A 20,056-nucleotide genomic window follows, 5' to 3' on the forward strand; every position below is an offset into this window, starting at 1 on the left:
ATCCACAGATCTCACTGCACCTTCCAAAGGAAGGGTGGGATCATTATACCCATTTTACACTTGGGGAAATTGAAGCACTGAGAAGAAAAGTGATCTGCCCATGTTAGAGATAGGAATAGAAGCAAGTGTCCTGTCTCCTGACCCAGCACTCTATCCACCCTAACCCACTCTATACTTCACCTCCACTGAACAGTGCATTCAAGAATCCTACAGATCCTGATCTCAGGTACAACAGAGTTAATCTGGAGTAGGTTCCTTTAATGGAGTGACTCTGGTTTTGCATTGGTGTAAATGAGATCAGAATCCAGCCCTGTTGATCTGAAGTTTCTTTCAGCTCAACACACCTCCTCCGGTTCACACACCAGGCAAAATTCAGATCTCAGGGACGAGAGGATACATCTGGAATAATTCCACTGCCTTGAATGGGGTTACTTTGAATTTACCCCAGGATTTGGCCTCACTGAATCTCTTCTCAGCAGCAAGGATCTCCATTGCCTACAACCCCCAAAGGTTTGCCAGACAAGGGAACAATCATGGGCAATGCCATGGAGCACCCCAGGGCAGCAAGGAGATGAAAAGGACCATGCACTTCAATCTCATACCTAGTCTGTCCCTTAGCCAGCGTATTGTAAACATAATGGAGCAGATCATCCCTGCAGTAAATCCCATTGTCTTCGATGGGACTCCGACTGAGGGATGAAGGATCCCAAGTAAGGGATGATGCCTGTGACCCTCCTGGCGCCTACTTGGCCTAGACACGAGTGTTAGCGGGTGTGATTCTCCTCTCCCCAATCAGGAGCAGCTCCACCAGCGAGAGGAGGAGTCTGATACTTTGATTGCAAGCTCTGTGGGGCAGGGACCTTCTCCTGGTGATGTGTTGGCAGAGAGTCTAGCACCATGGGCCTCTCAGGTGCTACCATAATGCAAATAACAAAGAGGAGGATAAAGCCCAAGTGTATGTAGACCCCATGGAGTCCACTAGGGGCTTCGCAGTTGCTACTGATTTTACGTGGAAGGCGGGCAAATACCACGGCGTAGGGAGGCAGTCTGGACAGAACAGCTGGCAGAACCAACTCAGTCTGGGCCATATGCTGAACCCCTTTGCATTGAGGCACATCCGCAAGAACTCCACTGGCTTTAACAGAGTGACTCCAGATTTACACCGAGATCAGGATCTGGCTCTCTCTCACGCCCTCTTCTTGATTTTCTTGCCACGCCTCCCTTCTAGCCGGCGGGTCGCCCTTCTTCTGAGAGCCCATGAATTGGAGCAAGTCACATCACCACTGGCACATGCGCACCCCAATGTGTAACGCTCACCTCCATTTACACCACCACTGACTCAGACCCCAGGCTCCCCCACCAGGGAGCTGCGCTCCTGGATTGCTGAGCATTTTGAAACCAAGGGGTGTTTTGATCAAGTTAGGAGAGAACGTGGGACACGCAGCCGGAACGAGGGCATTTGCCCCCCAAAGCCAAGCGGAGTAAGTGTGCATAGAGGGCCAGATCCTCAGCTGGTGTGGATGGGTGCAGCTCTGTTGAAGTCAATGGATCTATATTGGTTCACACGAGCTACCGATCTGGCCCAATAACTAGCTTTGCCGCCTGTGGGTTTCAGTGAATGAAAACAAGGCTGCTGCTGAAAACAGCTGCCCTGCAGGCAGAACGAAATAGCAACGATGCAGGAAGGGGAATGACCTCAAACACATGGGAGAGGCTGGGGGTGGCTGGTAAGACAGCCCAAAAGGAATGCGAGATTTCAGGCACATGTCACTTATCTGTACACGCGGAAAGTCAGGTTTCGGTCACAAAGCTCCGACTCCTGGACAACATATGGGTGGGTCTGAAATGTGTTCCCAGGAAGGAACGGGATTAAAATGATGTGTAACAGAGGCCACTGAGCTAAGGTCACACAGGCAGCAGCACTGGGTGGGAGTGGCAGCTCTTGGTATTGGCCAGTAGAGGTGAAACCCAATTCTGCAGAGCAGGTTTCTCCTTGCACACCCTGCTAGGCCATGGGACTAAGATCAGCTACGGTGTCATTAGGCAATAATGCTGCTTTTCAAACCCAGCAGGCTGGCTGAGGCTGAGAAGCAACACGGGAGCGTTTACACTCATCCTCCACCGGTGCACTAGCACTTGTGTAACGTGTTTTTAATCCACGGATCCAACAGCGCTTTCCAAGACGGGTAAGAATCTCTGCCCGGCTCCTTTACAAATGGGGAAACCAGACAGAGAGTGGTCTGACCACTGCCCTGTTATATCAAACAGGATCCTTTCACGGTCCCCTGGCCTTCCCCATCTCTTCTGTCTTTACCTTTTGTCCCTTGATACATGCTTAGATTGTAAACTCCTTGGGGCAGGGACTATCTTTTCATTATACGCCTGTGCAGCACACTTGGGCCCTGATCCCTGACCAGAACGTCCCCGAGCTACCCTCGTACAACTGATAAGTTACGGCTGGTATCTGTATTGTGGGGACAATGAGACTCACCTCCTTGGTGAAGCCCTTTGAGATCTACTGGTGCAAAGCACTCGACAAGAGCTAAGGATTGCTATTCTTTCAAAAGTCAACGGGCTTTGGTTTCTAGGTGTCCAACATAAAGCACTCGGCAACCTCCGTGTTTCCACTGAATTGTGGGGAAAGCAGAGCCGTTTCCAAGAGACTTTCTCCATTGGATCATACGAACTGGAACCATAAACTCCCTGAACATTAAATCTCACCAAATGAGGGTCAATCCATCCTCATCATCATATCCACTCACTATACTCCACACCCGAACACAGCCATCATATGAACATCATACCCTCATATCTCAAGGTCTGTACTTCGCCCCATCAACCTTTTACCCCCAATCGGGGATACTGCAGATTATGTATTCCTTACGCCACCCGAACTTCGCGCCCCTCAATAATCTGTACGTTATTCCCTGATAACCAGAAACTTCTATGCTTAGGTTCTGTACCATTCACTTTTTTTTTTTAAACATCATCTTAATAAAATGTTTAAATCCGAACCACCAGCTGTAGAGACCAGAATATCTGGGGGGAAATTTGCATTGGAGAGGGGGAGTCCTACCGGGGTTCAGACTGCCTGATGTTTTGTGCAGTCTCATGAACATTCCTCCGCACCGCACTCTGAGTTTCAACCTCTGTGTTTCTAAAGGATTTTTTTTTAAATTACATTTCTAACATAGTGAAACTGTGCTAAGTAAACTAGATTGTAGAGGAGCTGCACTGATTTACAGCAGCAGCGGATCTGCCCCAAAGAGGCCTAGGTGAATGCATTTTCCTTGCCCTATTACAATACTAGGATGGCAGAGGATAAGAACTAGCTAAAACATTCAGCAAGATCAAACTTGCATTTTGCCGGCACCAAGTGGACCTGGAACCTCAGAGGTTTCACGTTCTCATTATACTTAGAACTACACTTCTTGAGCTTGTCAACCGAGCAGAGAAAGGTACAAAACTATCCAACGGCTGGAAGTTGAAGCTAGACAAATTTGGACTGAAAATAAGGCATACATTTTCAACAGTGAGGGGAATTAACCACAGGATTAATTTACCCAGGGTTGTGGCGGATTCTCCATCACTGGCCATTTTTAAATCAAGATTGGACGTTTTTCTAGGAGATCTGCTCTAGGAATAATTCTGGGGCCGTTTTCTGGCCTGAACTAGACAGGAAGTCAGACTAGATGATCACAATGGTCCTTTCTGGCCTGGGAATCTATGAGCATGTTCTAAATTTGGCATCATGATTTCTTTCGGTTCTATTACAAGACACTTTACGTTGTCCATTGCAACGTAGTTTCATAGCGTTTTAGCCACATACTTAGCTACATCCTCGGCTAGTGTCCATCTAGCCAGCCACCCCTTACTGAGGTAGCTGAGCATCTCACAATACATTTATCTTCACAACCCCCCATGAGGGAAAGCAGTGCTAGAATCCCCATTTTATCCCTGGGGAACTGAGACAGAGAGGCTAAATGATCGGCCCAAGGTCACACAAGAAGTCTGTAGCAGGGTAGGGAACTGAACCTACGTCTCCCAAATTCTAGGTAGTTCCCTAACCACTAGGCCATCCTTCCTCTCAGAAGCACAGCGTAGCACCATTAAGGAAATGGATCTATGAACATCAATGGACCGAATCTGCTCTGCACCAGCTGTGGGGCTGGCTCATTACTCCCAAGCAACCGAGGAATTCTATACAGACACATGCAAAAGCGAAAGGACGAGAAGCATTTACTGTCAGTTATGCCGGTGGGGGGATTCCTGGTTCCACATGTGATTTACATAAGGGCTGAGTGGCCTAGGCTATATGTGCCAGCATTAATAACCAGCTGGCTGCAGGACATGGGAACTGCGCATTCGGAAATGCTTCACATAACTCTGCCTTATGGGGCATCACCCAGGAGAATGTCTGCACCTCTACTGGTTGGAACGCGGCCACAGGCGCAAAGCATTCTACACCTGGTATAAACTGTCAAATGCAATTGAGAGCAAGGGATTTTTAAACACCGAAGTGGACTTTCCTGAGCCTTCTGCTGCCAGCATCACTCGGGCTGAGAACAGACATAATGCATGACCCCGACGGCACGGGAGCCCAAAATGCAAGATTGCACAACCCTAAGGAGATGCTACTTTAAAGAGACATCGGCAGCAAGTTTAAGCCAAATGCTCAGGGGTGGGGCAGGACAGGGAAAGGACAGAGTCATTTACAACACTGGTCTGAATCTGCCTCGGTCACAGCCAGAGAAATTCCCTCAGTGGCCCGGTCATTATTCACTCTGGTACAACAATGGGAACTGGGGCCCAGATCCTCAGAGGTATTTTAGGCACCTAACTCCCATGGGAGGTAGGCACCTAACTACCTTTGAGGATCTGGGCCTTGATCCAGCTGGTTCAGGCAGCTGGTTCAGGCTGCGGTGGGGGAATACGTCCCTCTCATCCCTTAGCATCAGCCCCTTCCAACTGAGCAGCCACCAGGCACATTGCTGCGGCCCCCTCTTGCCCCTAAAGGCCGCCGGCAGAATTTGGATCTCACGTGCGCTGGTGCGAATCAGGAGCGAGTCCAGCGAAGCCAGTGGGTTCCAGTGGAATAAAACCTGGACCAGGCCCTGCGTCTGTGCATTCTGGGACAGCCAGGCCAGAGCAGCCCGCAGCTAAAGCAGAGCGAGCGACGGGGTCTAGGAAAAGGGAAATGCAGCCTGGACGGATGGGTTTTCCCCAGGTGGGGTGCCCATTGCCTCCTGGTTATCTCGGCTGGGCTCGGGCAGGGCTTTTTCACAGCTAATCCCCTTTGACGGGCCAGCGCTTCCAAAGCCTGCCTAGGCAATTTCAGGGCTTCGTTGCAGATACCTCCAGACACTCTTCTCCTGTCACGGGCACAGGCAAATAAACGTCCGGGGCTGGCACCGAGGCGATTAAAGCGGGTGACAGGACGTGCCTTTCTAACAAGCCCAGTCCCCTATCGCAAAGGCCAACCAGGGCTGGGGCTGAAAACATCAGGGAACACACACTATGGGGAGGTGCCCAGAAGATGGGGCCCTGTTCTCACTCCAGCAGCCAAGCCAGGACCTCCAGATGCTGCTGTGTTCCATGGTTCCCCCCCTCGGTAGGGTAAGGATTCTGTAGGGCTGGAGGGAGGGCGGACAAAGGCAGGGAAGGATTCAGGGAGCAGGTGCAGTCTGCGGTGTGCTCGTCCGGTGCCTAAATTAGCATGGCCGCAGACTTGTCCCCTGCCATGCCAAACACGGCTCCATCTTGCTGCAGAGAACCAGCCCCAGTCTGACCCCGGTTTGGAATGGGGTTAAAAACATGGTTAGGTCCAGTCTACACTACACGATGCAACAGCGTTTTATCCACAGCATGTTGTAATCGGGAGCTGGCATTGCAGAGCACATGGGTGAGACCGTCGCCTAATAGAAGATCCCATCTCGACTGTTCCCTTTCTCCAACAAAGCTCGCCCCCGGCTCAGATAGACGGCTTCCTGTTGAAAGCAGGATAAACAATGAGCTCCGCAGAACGCTTCTGGAGGGTCTGGCTTCCCAGCCACGGAGCCTAATCACTCTTTGTCCTGCCACAGCCACTCTCGGCAGTTCCCCCGGGGAGGATCACATGGCAGGGCTGTGCGGCTTCTCTTCCCCTTCCCCGCCCACACGTCAGCACAATTCGTAGATTCTAACGCCAGAAGGGACCACTTGACCATCGGGTCTGACCTCCCGAGAACTGCCCCAGACTAATTCCTGTTGGAACTAGAGCAGATCTTTTCAAAAGACAGCTGACCTCGATTTAAAAATGGCCAGTGATGGAGACTGCACCGAGCAATCAGCTGTCCGCACACGCAGGAGCACTGGTTGTGAGGGGAGGAGTGGGGAGAAACACCAGTTTATGTGCTGCCGAGTACCAATGCAGCTAGCAATAAGACTACTTACATGGTTTCAACAGGCTTGGAAAATGCAGCTGGACTGGCCAGGAGAGTCAGGCAAAATTTTTATGTCTAGAGTTTTCCTTAGGGAAATACCATTTCCTCTCAATTGTGAGGACATTCAATGGGGGGTGGAGGGGGGAGGGAACATGGGGAAAATGTTTCAAGAATGTCCAAATGGGACATTCTCTGAATGGAACCGTTTCGGTTTTTCGTTCCAGCGAGGACTGTGATGGAATTGCAAGCTATCCCCTTCAGGACACGTCTACACAGCACATGTAGACAGCCGCGCTAGCTCTGCTCAAGCTAGAAATAGCAGCATAGCCGGGGTAGCGCAGACGGCAGCTCGGGCTCGCTGCCTGAGTGCAAATCCACCCAGCCCACCTTGGTATGTACGCGGGCGGCTAGCCAGAGCTGCCACTGGTGCTACCCCGGCTACGCTGCTATTTTTAATGCACTAGCTCAAACAAATCGAGCACATCTCTGTCTACCCACACTGGCAAACATGCTCCCAGCAATTCCCTAGGACAGGGGTCACCAAACTTTTTACTTTGGGCCCCTCCTTACCCCTGTCCGCACCCTCCCCGACCCCAGAGCTGGGGCCGGGAGCGGGGCCACGGCTTTGGGAGGGGGGATGCAGACAGGGGTAAGGGGACTGAAGCTGGGGCCACAGCTGGGGATGGGTGCAGAGCCCCGGGCACAGGGCCGGCAGGAGAATTAAAGGCACAGAGCCAGCAGCTGGGGCCAGGAGCAGAGCTCGGTGGTGCTCCCTGCCCACCCCACCATGGGGGCTGGCCCTGGCCCCAGCTGTGCCCCCCTGAATGGTTCTCTGTGCCCCCCCTAGCGGAGCACACTCCACAGACTGGGAACTCTGCCCTAGGAGTGTTTGGGGAGGTTGTTCCTGACCCTGCTTGCAGGTTAGGGGGCTTGGGAGAGACGCATGCAGTCAGAGGGTCTGGTCAGAGCCAGCAGAAAGCCAGCTGGCGTGAGCAGTGCCACTCTGTCTCTGGGCCCAGCCTGCTTTCTCTCTCTCGGCTCTGGGGCTCTTGCGTGGCATGGTTCTGAATTCTGAGAAATAAAGTGGCGTCAGGTTGCAAGCTTCCAGCACAAGTGTTTCGGTTTGATGGACCTGTCCTCCATGAATTTATCTAGTTCTTTTTTGAACCCTGTTATAGTCTTGGCCTTCACAACATCCCCTAACAGGCTGGGAAGGCTCAGCAGAGGCTTGTAGTTGTAATGGGATTAGACTGTAAGATCTATGGGGCAGGGACCATGTCTTTGCTGTGTCTGTACAGCACCTAACACAATGGGGCCCAAGGCACAATCACAACAGAAATAAATAATGATGATAATAAAGGGAGAGGAAAAGGAAGGATCACCAGGGATCAGACAGGGAACATCTGGCAGGGCTTCCTGGATGGTTCTGTTTTCTACTCTGATCCCTTAGCATCCTCCCTGGCTTTGGTCCATTCCACCCGCGAGGAAGCTGGTCTGATAGAGCCAGCTGAGGAATCCGTGTCTCCCCTCGCCCACTTCCTCCACTCTAGCCATGCTGGAAGCTTCGCCCCCTCGCTCGGATTGCCCCGCTTAGGGGCTCTCCCTCCCCAACTCCTTCCCCTTGGAATGACTCAGATGGGGGTGGGAAGGGAAGACGGTTTATGGCTCTAGGGAGATGATTTCTCCCGCGCTGCATCTCTCTTCTCTTGTGGGTTTAGTCTCAGTTGTGCCCTTAGACGTCCCTGGGCCAAGTCCATCCCCGAGTGTCGCCACTGGCTTCAGTGGACGGATTGGACCCAGCGGTCAGGCTCTGGTCTCAGATGCACACAACCGTTGACTCCATGTGCATCACCAAGGGCAGAATTTGATCCTCAGGGCCACCGCTGAAGCAGGGGTTAGATTAAGTGGGAGCAGGGGGAGGCCCAGCTAACAGCAGTGGCCTCTCCCTGGCTTGGGGTTAGCAGTGACCCACCCACAGCTCCCCCTCCTCTTTCCTTCTGCTTTCACCACTGCAAAGTCCCTGGGGTGGCCAGCATCAGGCAGGATCAGGCCCCAAGTTTCTGGGGGCACTCACGGAACCCGCCCCCCGTCCTGCTGGCATCGCCCAGCTGGGCCCAGTTGTCCCCAGACACCAAGAGACACAGCTCCTAGTGACCAAAAAGCCTCTTCATTTACATTGCCACCGCTAGGCTAACCGGGTTCACACACCCTTTGGCAAGGGAAGAACGTGTCTCTCTGTGCCAGGTTTTCCTCTCAAGGCGCCATGGATTCCGCACCATTCCAATTCCTGATCCACCTCAGGGCTGAGCTCCAAATATGAAATGCCTAGAGCCCTGCAAGGCAGACACACTGGGATTCCCTGCAGCTCCCTGCGCATGAGTCTGTCAGATAAGGGCCTCTCTAGTCTCCATGTACACTGAAGATCTCATACGTGTAAGGGTTCTCTGCCAATCCTTCCTCTCCCTCCACACCATGATGGCTGCTGCCCTCCACCCCAGAGGTGGCTGCCTTTCAGTGAAGAATGGAAAGATTGTTATACATGATCTGTAAAGTGTCCCGAGACTCGATTTAAAGGGCGTGGGGATTTAAAGTCCCTGCCTGTTCCAGTCAAGGCCCCGCCCCTTCCAATTGAGGCCCCGCCCCTTCCCAGGACCCCAGCCCTGTGTACCAGTAAGTCCTTTAAGTTACTTTCACCCCTGCCCGTGGCTCTCGAGTCATTCCAGGATCCTGTTCCAAATCACCCCCTTTGACTGCATGAACCTGCTCTTGTCCATCTCCTGGTCTCTCTTCTTTAGCGTTCTCCTCCCAGCACCTTCTCCTCTGCAGCCCACTCCCTCTCCATGTCCCTGCCTTTCCTAAATCCTGTTCGCTTCCCCGCCCCCTGCCTACAAATGCTCCGTCTTATCTCCATGGAGCCCTGCCAAGATAGTTTGTCGGAAAGAGGAGAAGAAGAGTCACGTTTTGTTGTAGGGAAACCAGCTGCATGTAACAATCCTGCCCGGCCGGGGAGGAAAGTGCTGCCTCTGGGGAACATTCCCCACCCCACCATCAACCTCAGCCGCTAAAACAGATGCAGACATGTCACTGGCACTTATCTAATCGCTCATTAACTTTTCCCATGTCCCAGGCACAGCTGCGCCCAGCCCGCTCTCCTCACAAAGCATGTTACTGACGGGCGTATTTGGAAGGCAGCTGTCGGGAGACGAGGGGCCGGGTAAATGGGTGTGACGGTGCTGACTCGCCTGGCGCTAGGCGTGCCCAGCTCAGAGGCAAATCCAGCCTGTAGCGACGAATTTATGACCAGACGGTCTGAAGCAATTAACTCAACAGACAGACACACACCCAGACTGCTGACGGTGCTTTCCTCCTCTCAAGGCGCTTTGAGAGTCTCTGATGGGAAGTGCAAACCCTTGTGTTCAAACACGGGCACCTCGGGCAAAGCATCCTGACGTTCAGAGGCAATGCAAATCTGGAACGCCCGCTGATTTCAATGGGAGCTGCAGTTGCTCAGGGACTTTGAAAATGGAGGCACTTTGATTCAGGTGCCCTTAAGCATCCCCCTTTGCAAATTGTGCCCATTGTTATTCCTGGTAGGGGCACTCGTCCAGTTTTAAGGACCGTGGTTTTGTTGGAAGTCGCCCTAAAAGAGAACCTCCAAACCTGGCCTAAGTAGCCATCAGTCCCAGAGAGGTGCCCAGCCTGCCTTAATTTCCCCTCCTCCAAGCCGCCTTCCCTGAGTGAGCTAGAAACAATGAGAGGTCTTGGTCCTTATCTTCAAGGCACTCAATGGCCTGGATCCAGGAGCTGTGTCTTCCCTGCCAGAAAAGATGTTTATTTTACAGCTAGATAAATAGGCTGCCATAATCCTAATGCAGATAAGGCCATTGTGATGTAGCCCAGCAAGGTCATCTCTGGGTGGGGGAACCTGTTGATCTCAAATAGCTACACTGTAGGAAAATCTACCTGTGCCTTATCTCCACTTGGCTTTCACAATGAGATGGCACCAGTGCATTAGTTATCTTGGCTTAAAAGAAAAAAAGAATCACCAAACTTCAGAACGGGGTCCAGAGTTGACCCCATGCCTCAGGCACTGAGGAACTTTCTGTTATAAGGGTCAAACTCATCTGTGCAGGAGACAGAGCATCCTCAGGGGCCAGTCTGAGACTATATCCCCAGAACCCACAGCCAACTGCGACCGGACATCGTCGTCACCAACGAGGACCGGAAGAAGATCATCATGGTGGATGTTAGAGTGCCCTTCGAGAACAGGACCGTGGCCTTCCACCATGCCCGAGCTTGAAAGGTAGAGAAATATGCCCCTCTGGCCGACACCTTGAGACCTAAAGGTTACCAGGTCCAGACCCACGGACTGATTGTTTGAGCCTTAGGTGCATGGAACCCCAGTAACAAGCGAGTGCTGAGAGAATGTGGAATCGTTCAACGCTACGCTTGGCTGATGCAGCAACTCGTGGTGTCAGATGCCATCAGGTGGTCGAGGGAGATCTACATAGAACACATTACCGGACATCGGCAATACCACGAGGGATATTGAGCGCAGTCAGGAAAGTAACAAATACTTTCCTCGTGGATTGTATTTTCTAAATGGAAAACCAACCTAATTCTCAATTACTGAGGGACAATCTCCACTCATTGATATATTTTGCTTTGCACAACCAAATCTCCATACAACTTTTCATGAGTCATTCGGATTCTAATATCCAAACTGTATTGTTAAATCTAGTCAGCTAACTTTGGGTTATTGCTGATTATGTGCTCTATGTAGCATATGACATTAACAAAACTAACTTTGTATTTGTGGATAATCTAATCACTACGCCCAGATGTACAGACTCTCTTTTCCCAACCTATGTACGATATCATTTTTTAACATTAGCTTTAATAAAAATTTTAAATCTTAACTCCCACAGGGCCCTCACAAACTTTACCTGCTTCCACTCCAAGTGCCAGGGGCATTTCTCTGACCTGCCTTCTCAGATACAAACACATTTGCTTGGACATTTGAAGCAAAACCAAACCCTATTCAAACAAGCCACTCCACAGCACACACACCCCGCTCCCCCCAGGCAGGAATGAATGACGCATGCCAGAGGTTACCCATGTTACTTCATGCACAGCTGGAAGATGCTCAGATATGACAGTAAAAGAGATCGAACAGAACCTGCCCAGCATGAACTTGCAATATGGAGAACAATGCCAAATAAGAGTCATTTACAGCACTGTCTTTGTAAGCTATTGTCTGTGGAGAGAAACTTGGGACAATTTTCAGAGTTTAATGTTCAGTGCGATTCCTTCCAAACAATCCTAGTGCCGGGATCAACTCAGCACCGGCTCAGCCATTAACCTCCAAAAGGCTGGACCAGGCAGATACATGTTTTCCAAAAGTTCTTCTCACTAACAAGCCTGGATCCCAGTCACACAATTTTAATTTTGGGCAGCTATTTCCTTGATGTTGATCAGGGATGTCATGGTCCAATAGGTGTAATTATACTTAGCAGACAGATGCATTCAAATGTCCTTGAAAGGGAGAAAAAATCATTCTATCTTCTTGCCCCCTCTTCTCCAAGTGTAAAATTACTGCAGTACAGCCAGGAAAAGAATCAAATAAAAGATACATCCAACTACCTCAGCCAAGCCTAGAGCTGGACGCTTGTAGTGGCTGCCAGAGTAATTTAAAACAGACATAGCGGGACGTGCGGAGATGATAAATAACAGGATCTCAGGGTTTGCTAGACCTGGTCAAAAAATTTCCAAAAGGAGAATTTTCTATTGGAAAATGCAGCTTTGTCAAAATCAAAATATTTCATGGGACCATGTCAATTTCAATAAGGAATACGTTGAAATAAATCATCATGGGCTCTCATTTTGAGAAAGTCAAAATGTTGCATTTTGATAAGATGCAAATGTTTCATTTCGGATTTATCATTTCGATTTGTTTAGACATTTATATTGCATTAAATATTCTTTTAGTATTATAATATATTATATTTATTATAATACTTTTAATTACATTCTAATGTTTTAACATTACCAAAATGAAGTGTTTCAACATCAGCGAAATGGAACAATTTGATGCTCCCAAACAGAGTTTTTTTGGAATTTTTGTTCCATGAGGAAGTTTGGCTTTTCCTTATGATTCAGGACAAGGAAAAAAAAAAAGAATTAGGACTGTTGATTAATCGCAGTTAAGTCACACGATTAACTCAAAAAAGTTAATCGTGATTAAAAAATTAATTGAAATTTATTAAATATTTTGGATGTTTTTCTACATTTTCAAATATATTGATTTATATTACAACACAGAATACAGTGTACAGTGCTCACTTTATATTATTTTTATTATAAATATTTGAACTGTAAAAATGATAAACAAAAGAAACAGTGTTTTTCAATTCACTTCATACAAGTATCGTAGTGCAATCTCTTTATCTTTAAACTCAAAAACAAAACAAAGTCCACTCAGGCCTACTTCTTGTTCAGCTAATCGATTGTAAACAAACTTGTTCGTCTTCATTTACAGGAGATAATGCTGCCTGCTTCTTATTTACAATGTCACCTGAAAGTGAGAATAGGCATTCGCATGGCACTTTTGTAGCTGGCGTTGCAAGGTATTTACGTGCCAGATCTGCTAAACATTCATATGCCCCTCCATGCTTCAGGACCATTCCAGAGGACATGCTTCAATGCTGATGATGATCGTTAAAAAAAATGTGTTAATTAAATTTGTGACTGAACTCCTTGGAGGAGACTTGTATGTTCCCTGTTCTGTTTTACCTGCATTCTGCCATATATTTCATGTTATGGCAGTCTCGGATGATGACCCAGCCCATGGTCATTTTAAGAACACTTTCACAGCAGATTTGACAAAATGCAAAGAAGGTACCACTGTGAGATTTCTAAAAACAGCTACCGCTCTCAACCCAAGGTTTAAGAATCTGAAGTGCGGTCCAAAATCTGAGAGGGACGAGATGTGGACCATGCTTTCAGAAGTCTTAAAAGAGCAACACTCAGATGCGGAAACTGCAGAACCCGAACCACCAAAAAAGAAAATCAACCTTCTGCTGGTGGCATCTGACTCAGAAAATAAAAATGAACATGTGTTGGTCGGCACTGCTTTGGATCGTTATCGAGAAGAACCTACCATCAGCATGGATGCATGTCCTCTGGAATGGTGGTTGAAGCATGAAGAGACATATGAATCTTTAGCGTGTCTGGCATGTAAATACCTTGCGACGCCAGCTACAACAGTGCCATGCGAACGCCTGTTCTCACTTTCAAGTCACATTGTAAACAAGAAGCGGGAAGCATTATCTCCTGCAAATCTCCAAATTTGTTTGTCTGAGCGACTGGCTGAAGTAGGACTGAATGCACTCGTAGGCTCTAAAGTTTTACATTGTTTTATTTTTGAATGCAGGGGTTTTTTTTGGACATAATTCTACATTTGTAAGTTCAACTTTCATGATAAAGAGATTGCACTACAGTACTTGTATGAGATGAATTGAAAAATACTATTTCTTTTGTTTTTTACCATGCAAATATTTGTAATCAAAAATAAATATAAAGTGAGCACTGTACACTTTCTATTCCGTGTTGTAATTGAAATCAATATATTTGAAAATGTAGCAAACATCCCAAAATATTTAAACAAACGCTATTCTGTTATTGTTTAACCGCGCGATTAATCACGATTACTTTTTTTTAATCGCTTGACAGCCCTAAAAAGAATCTAAATTTCAGAATTTCCCATGGAACAGAAATTTCAGTTTCCAATCAGCTCTAATTGTTGCTGAGGTCAGATGTGCCAAAGAATGGGTAAAACTCAGCAGAAGGGCCCATCTTCAGGCAGCTTCTAGGAACGACCCATCCTAGGCAGGAGCGGGACAAGGTAACCTGCTAGGTCTTCTCCTGCTCTTGTTTTGCTAGGAGAGGCTACCAGCACCTCAGCCAAGTTACAGGAGCTCTGGGAATCAAGTCACAGTATAAGCAACAAAGAATCCTGTGGCACCTTATAGACTAACAGACGTTCTGCAGCATGAGCTTTCGTGGGTGCCACAGGATTCTTTGTTGCTTTTACAGATCCAGACTAACACGGCTACCCCTCTGATACAAGTCACAGTATGTAAAAGTTCAATCACATGTAGCCTGGGCAAGCACCCAGGTTTTATTGGCCAGCAGCCTGCATTATTGCACTCAGCCCATGACAATCTCAGTGAACAGCGAAAGCACCTACCCTGCTGCGCATAGCGCTTCCTGCGTCTCGTCTTGGCCCGTCTGCCGGAGAGCAGGACGTGCACCCGCTCGGCCCAGGCAGCGTGGCTTTCTGCATCACTCACACCACACCGCGGCAGGTTCATCTGGTGGACCGTGGAAGTATCCAGGACCCCGCTGAGCGGCAGGTGGGTCACCCACTGGAACTCCCTGAGAAAGAAGGGGAAGAAACGTCAGAGACAGCAGGGAACTGAAGGGCCACACAGAATGATGGCAAGCCCTGGAGCCGCCCAGCCCTCAATCACTGGTTCACACAGAAGAGCCACTGGCATTGGTGCATTATGGGAAATGATAGTGCTCGACACCTATAGGACCAGATCCCGGGCCCACTGAGTTCTATGGCAAAGCTTTCATTGTACTGGGAGCAGGATGCAGCACTTGTCATCCACATATCTGAAAGCTGTTTATAGATGTGGTTACCCACACTGCACAGAGGAGAAACTGAGGCACAGAGCAGGGAATGCGACAGCAGAGCCTGGGCTAGAACCCAGGCCTCCTGACGCGCAGGCCGGTGCTCTAACCACTGCACCACACTGCCTGCCATGCTAAAATGAGTTGGCGCATCCCAGTTCCGTTTCTCACAGGCGGGTATCCACATTCAGGTGAGAAGCACAGTTGGCTCCGGCTGGCAGACTTAGCAGGGGAGGCCCAGGACTGAATGGATTTTAATCAGACTGGGGCACATGCACTGAAGTCAATGCAGTAACCTGAGAGCGCACAGGTGTCTCCGAGATCAGAGCGTGGCCCAGGGGAGCTGGAATAGGAGTCAGCACACACTGACCCTTGCCCACGTGACGGCGTATTAACCTTTGGTAACCCTGTCCCCGGCCTGTCAGGGGATTGGGCCCAGGCAAATGAAATCAGCCAGCTCCCAGCACTCCTGGGTGCCACATGTCTCTTGCTGCATCTGCTGCAGTACAGGCTCCCGGGGCTGTTAGCGCAATGCAGCCAGAGGTCGATACAGCTTTTGCCTTGGCGGCTGGTGCCATTTTACTAGCGTGAAACTCCCCTCTTGCTCATGTTCATATGCTTGGCACCTGGGGAAGGGAGGGAAAACTCTCTGGCGCCAGGCTCCCTCGGAAAGGGCAATCTTCTCCATGGCACCTAACACAATCCACGAGGATGCGCTGGGGTGGGAGGCCCGCCCCTGGCATTAATCAGCTAACGAAAGCCCCAGGAAGAGCACAGCTCCTGGGAGACAACCTATCCTGCCATCGCAATGGACCCTTCTGGCCTCGGAATCTATGGCCCCTCTACGCCAGCGTAGGAGAGAACAGAGAAAGTGTGTCCTAGCGAACACAGCACCTGACTAGAGCTCAGGAGACGTGGGTTCTACTCCTGGCCCGCTGGGTGACCTTGGGCAACTCATGTCTTGTGCCTCAGTTTATCCATCGGCAAAATGGGGGGGATGATACTGGCCTCCTTTGTAATGTGCTTTGAGATCTACTGCTGAAAAGCACCATAGACGGACCAGGTGGTGTTGTTATTATATAAGTGCTGCTGTCATCCCAGGCAGTCATGAAATCTTCCAGCCAGCCACGAACTGCAGCATTGCTGCAGATATTATTCTAACCAGGCCATAAAAGGCAAACGAATCTGTGCAGTAAGATACCGGGCCGAATGGTGCAGGTCAGCGCATCACTGCTGGGAGCTGAGCATGCGGCTGTGTATTTTACAACAACCAGCTGTGCTTTTGCCTGCTTAGAAGCTAGACAGGGCACAGGAAAAGACCTTTGCTGGGAAGAGACTTTAAGGTTAGGGTGACCAGGTGTCCGGTTTTCAACCAGGACGCCCAGTTGAAAAGGGATCCCGGCAGCTCCGGTCAGCGCCACTGACTGTCCAGTTGGCGGCACTGCGCAGCGGGGCTGGCAGGCTCCCTGCTAGCCTCTACGCCGCGTGGCTCCTGGGAAGCAGCTGCCATGTCGTCCCCCGAATGGGAGCTGCGGGGCTGGCACCTGCGGGCGGGGCAGCGCGAAGAGCTGCCAGGCCGCGCCTCCATGTAGGAGCCGGAAGTGGGGGGACATGGCGGCTGCTTGAGGTAAGCGCCGCCTGGAGCCTGCATGCCTGACACCCTCCCCACCCCGTGCCCCAATCCTCTGCCCCAGCCCTCATCCCCCTCCTGCCCTCTGAACCCCTCAGCTCCAGCCCAGAGCTCCTTCCTGCACCCCGAACCCTTCATCCCCAGCCCAATCCCAGAGTCTGAACCCCCAGCCGGAGCCCTCAACCCCTCCCTGCACCCCAAACCCCTCATCCCCAGCCCCACCCCAGAGTCTGAACCCCCAGCCGGAGCCCTCAACCCCTCCCTGCACCCCAAACCCCCCCTCCCCAGCCCCACCCCAGAGTCTGAACCCCCAGCCGGAGCCCTCACACCCCCTGCCCATGTCCCAAGCCCCTGCCTCAGCCGGGAGCCCCCTCCCGCACTCTGAACTCATTTCTGGCCCCAGCACGGAGCCTACACCCCAGCTGGAGCCCGCACTCCCTCCCACACCCCGGCCCCCTGAGCCAGCCCGGTGAAAATGAGCGAGTGAGTGAGGGTGGGGAGAGCGAGCGAAAGGAGGGCGGGGGTGTGGAGTGGGTGGGGCGGGGCCTCGGCAAAGGGGCGGGGCAAGGGTGTTCGGTTTTGTGTGAGGAGAAAGTTGACAACCCTACCTAAGGTCAGGGTACAGCTCACACCACCCAGAAGCCAGGGGCTGGAGGGGGATTTTGGTTTGTTGCATTTGAAATTTCTACAGAAAGGAAGATTCTTACCTCACTGCTTCTGCGAACTGCTCAGAAGTGGGTCCACTAGGAGCTGGCTCATCAAAGTAGCCGTACTTCTCCAGGAACATCTGCCATCAAAGGGAAAATAGGAAGACAGAAAAGTAAGTTGTAGCTGAAGCACAACTGGGGAAAAAAAAGCCTGAGAATATTAACAGTTGTTCATCTGCACTTGATTGCTTGGGATACAATGTTTACGTCTGGAAATAGTGCAGCAAAACCAGGCCCACCTAGGAGCACACAGCTGTGTGGATGTTGCTCACTGTGGGGACAGAAGTCACAGAACTGATCTTCCTGTCCCAAAAGCACCAGCCCCACTACTTGAGCTAAAAGGGACTCTTCTTTCTCTGCTGGCAGTATAGGGCGTCTGACATTATTGGGCCATTCTGATTCCAGCCAGCAGAGGGAGGTAGTTTGGAAATACTGAAACATGCCTCTCAAACAGAGAGCTCTGGGCACAACCTGCCAACCACACAGCCCATAGCCAAAGTTCACCACGCGTACTGAAACGGTTCTAAACCGCTGAGGGACGAGGAAGGCGCCGGATGTTGATCAGCTCCATCCTGCTCCCTACAAAGTCAATGGCAAGGCTCCCATGGACTTCAGTGGGGGAAAGGATTGAGCCCAGGCGAGATCTGTGGCCACAGTAAAGCTGTGTGCAAAGGAACCGGATGCATCCCTGGAGAGGGAACATGCTCTCGTGGCGTTCTCTGCCCAGCAACCAGGGAGTTCTGTTTTCCCGATTGTTCTTTAATTATTCATTATTTTAAATAAAGGGACCTCGTCAGTTCAGACTTGGTCCAACATATAAAATGCATAGAAAAGTTCCCAGGAAATTGTCTCCCATCCCAGTGGAAACAGTTTCATTAGACAACCAACTTTTCCTGCTAGCAGGTGAGAACCAGAGAGCGTAACTGATGGGAAACCGAAGTGAGACCGACTGGGCTGTTTTCATGATCCGAGGCAAGAGAAATGTCAAAAGTGTAAACTGCACCAATGATGAGGAGAACATTTGGGGCCAAATCATCACCTGGTGTAAATCAGTGAAGCTCCTTTGACTTCAATGGCGCTACAGCGACTATGCTTATTGAGAGGCCCTTGGTCTTTAAAAGCCCTTCAGCTAGAGTCAGCCCTGGTGTCAGCAATACATCCGTGTGGGTTGGTGAATCTGGGTGGATGTGGATATTTTCATTTAAACTATATATTTGTGGTGTCCTGAGGACCATGCTGGATTTGCAAGCTATCATTTTAAGGGGAGAAGGGGCTCCTGGTCTTGCTAGCAGGCTATAGGGCTCTAGAGTGAAGCTTGTGATGAGAGTCAGGCTGGAAAATTATGCCTCCTTGCCCCTAGGGAGCAGCCTGTTTTGTCTCTCCTGTTTTGGGGTTCGTGTGTCGTTCTTTCTGAATTCTGAGAAATAAAGTTACATTATGTTGCAACCTTCCAGCAAGAGTATTTACGTTTTTATCTAACTTCCTTGTGTGTGTGCTATAAAACATAACAAGGGTCTTTAAAATACTATTTACCTTACACCTCCCCAGTTCCTGGACACGTAAGTTACACTTGGTCACATTAACATCCCATCCTCTTTGGTGTCTGCCATGACAGGCCATAACCCTGCACCCACGGGGAACAATGGGAGCTTTGCCACTGAATTCAGCGTGAGCGGGATCAGGGCCCAGTTGTCTCAACTCCCTTTGGCGAGTCCATCCCAACCTCCAGTTGCTATGGCTACGAGCATTAGTCTTGCTATCATCTCGGATTTCTCCCTCCATCACATTTAGCCTGCTGCTCCTACTATTCTGTGAGATGAACGGTTCCCTCCCGTCACTCCTTGGAAGTGTTTATAGCTGCCTTCCTTCAATCTTCTCCTTCCCAGGCTATAATCTCAGCTCCCTCAGACTCTCTTCTCTGAGGCCTTCTTCTCCAACACTGTCCTTCACTACAGCTTGTCTAAGACAGGCTAGACCCTTCGCCACGAGATCTGGGTCCAATTCCCAGCTCCGCCACCGACTTCCAGGGTGGCCTTGGACAAGTCACTTAGGCCCAGTCGACACTCAAAGCTTTAGCGGTACAGCCACACTGATTAGGGGGGGTGATTTTTGCAGACAGAGTTACATCCCTAAAAGCCTTTGCACAGATCCAGTTATACCGGTATCGCTCATTTTGCTCCGCTGAATCAGAAAAAGCTATACTGGTACAAATGCTTTTATACCACAACTGCATCTACACGGGGGGTTTTGCCCCTTTAACTATACCAGCATAGTTAAAACAGCCCTAAACCATGATGTCTCTGTGCCTCAATTCCCCATCTGTGCAATGGGGATCCTGCCCTGCCTCCCAGGCAGGTGGTGAGGATGAACCCATCAATGGTAGCGAGGCGCACAGGTCCTAAGGTTTCCAATGATTGTTCCTAGGTGCTTGACTTTAAATTCGTTAGCACTGAAGCTCATCTCACTGCAAGCAGCCCTCACGTTTCTGACCCGTTGGGTGACGTTGCGGTTTGGCTCGGTCTTTGTGAGCAATCGGTCTCAGGGAAAGCCAAGCCGTTTCCATTACACGCTATCCTAGCATGCTACAAAGACAGCACATT

At 50.2% G+C, this 20,056-nt stretch overlaps 1 protein-coding gene across 2 annotated transcripts in view; it reads right to left on the minus strand.

Annotated features, from left to right (window-relative positions):
- The window catches only part of MMP28 (matrix metallopeptidase 28), a 42,297-nt gene that overhangs the window by 12,176 nt on the left and 10,065 nt on the right, over positions 1 to 20,056 (minus strand). For both annotated transcript variants that reach the window (XM_039507336.1, XM_039507335.1), the window contains exons 2-3: positions 17,457 to 17,536; positions 14,671 to 14,858 (exon numbers count right to left, since the gene is read on the minus strand). In XM_039507336.1, coding sequence (XP_039363270.1) covers positions 14,671 to 14,858; positions 17,457 to 17,536 — 268 coding nt within the window. The remainder of the gene's footprint in view (positions 1 to 14,670; positions 14,859 to 17,456; positions 17,537 to 20,056) is intronic.

Source organism: Mauremys reevesii, linkage group 20 (assembly GCF_016161935.1).
Source record: "Mauremys reevesii isolate NIE-2019 linkage group 20, ASM1616193v1, whole genome shotgun sequence".
In the NCBI taxonomy this organism is placed as follows: domain Eukaryota; kingdom Metazoa; phylum Chordata; order Testudines; family Geoemydidae; genus Mauremys; species Mauremys reevesii.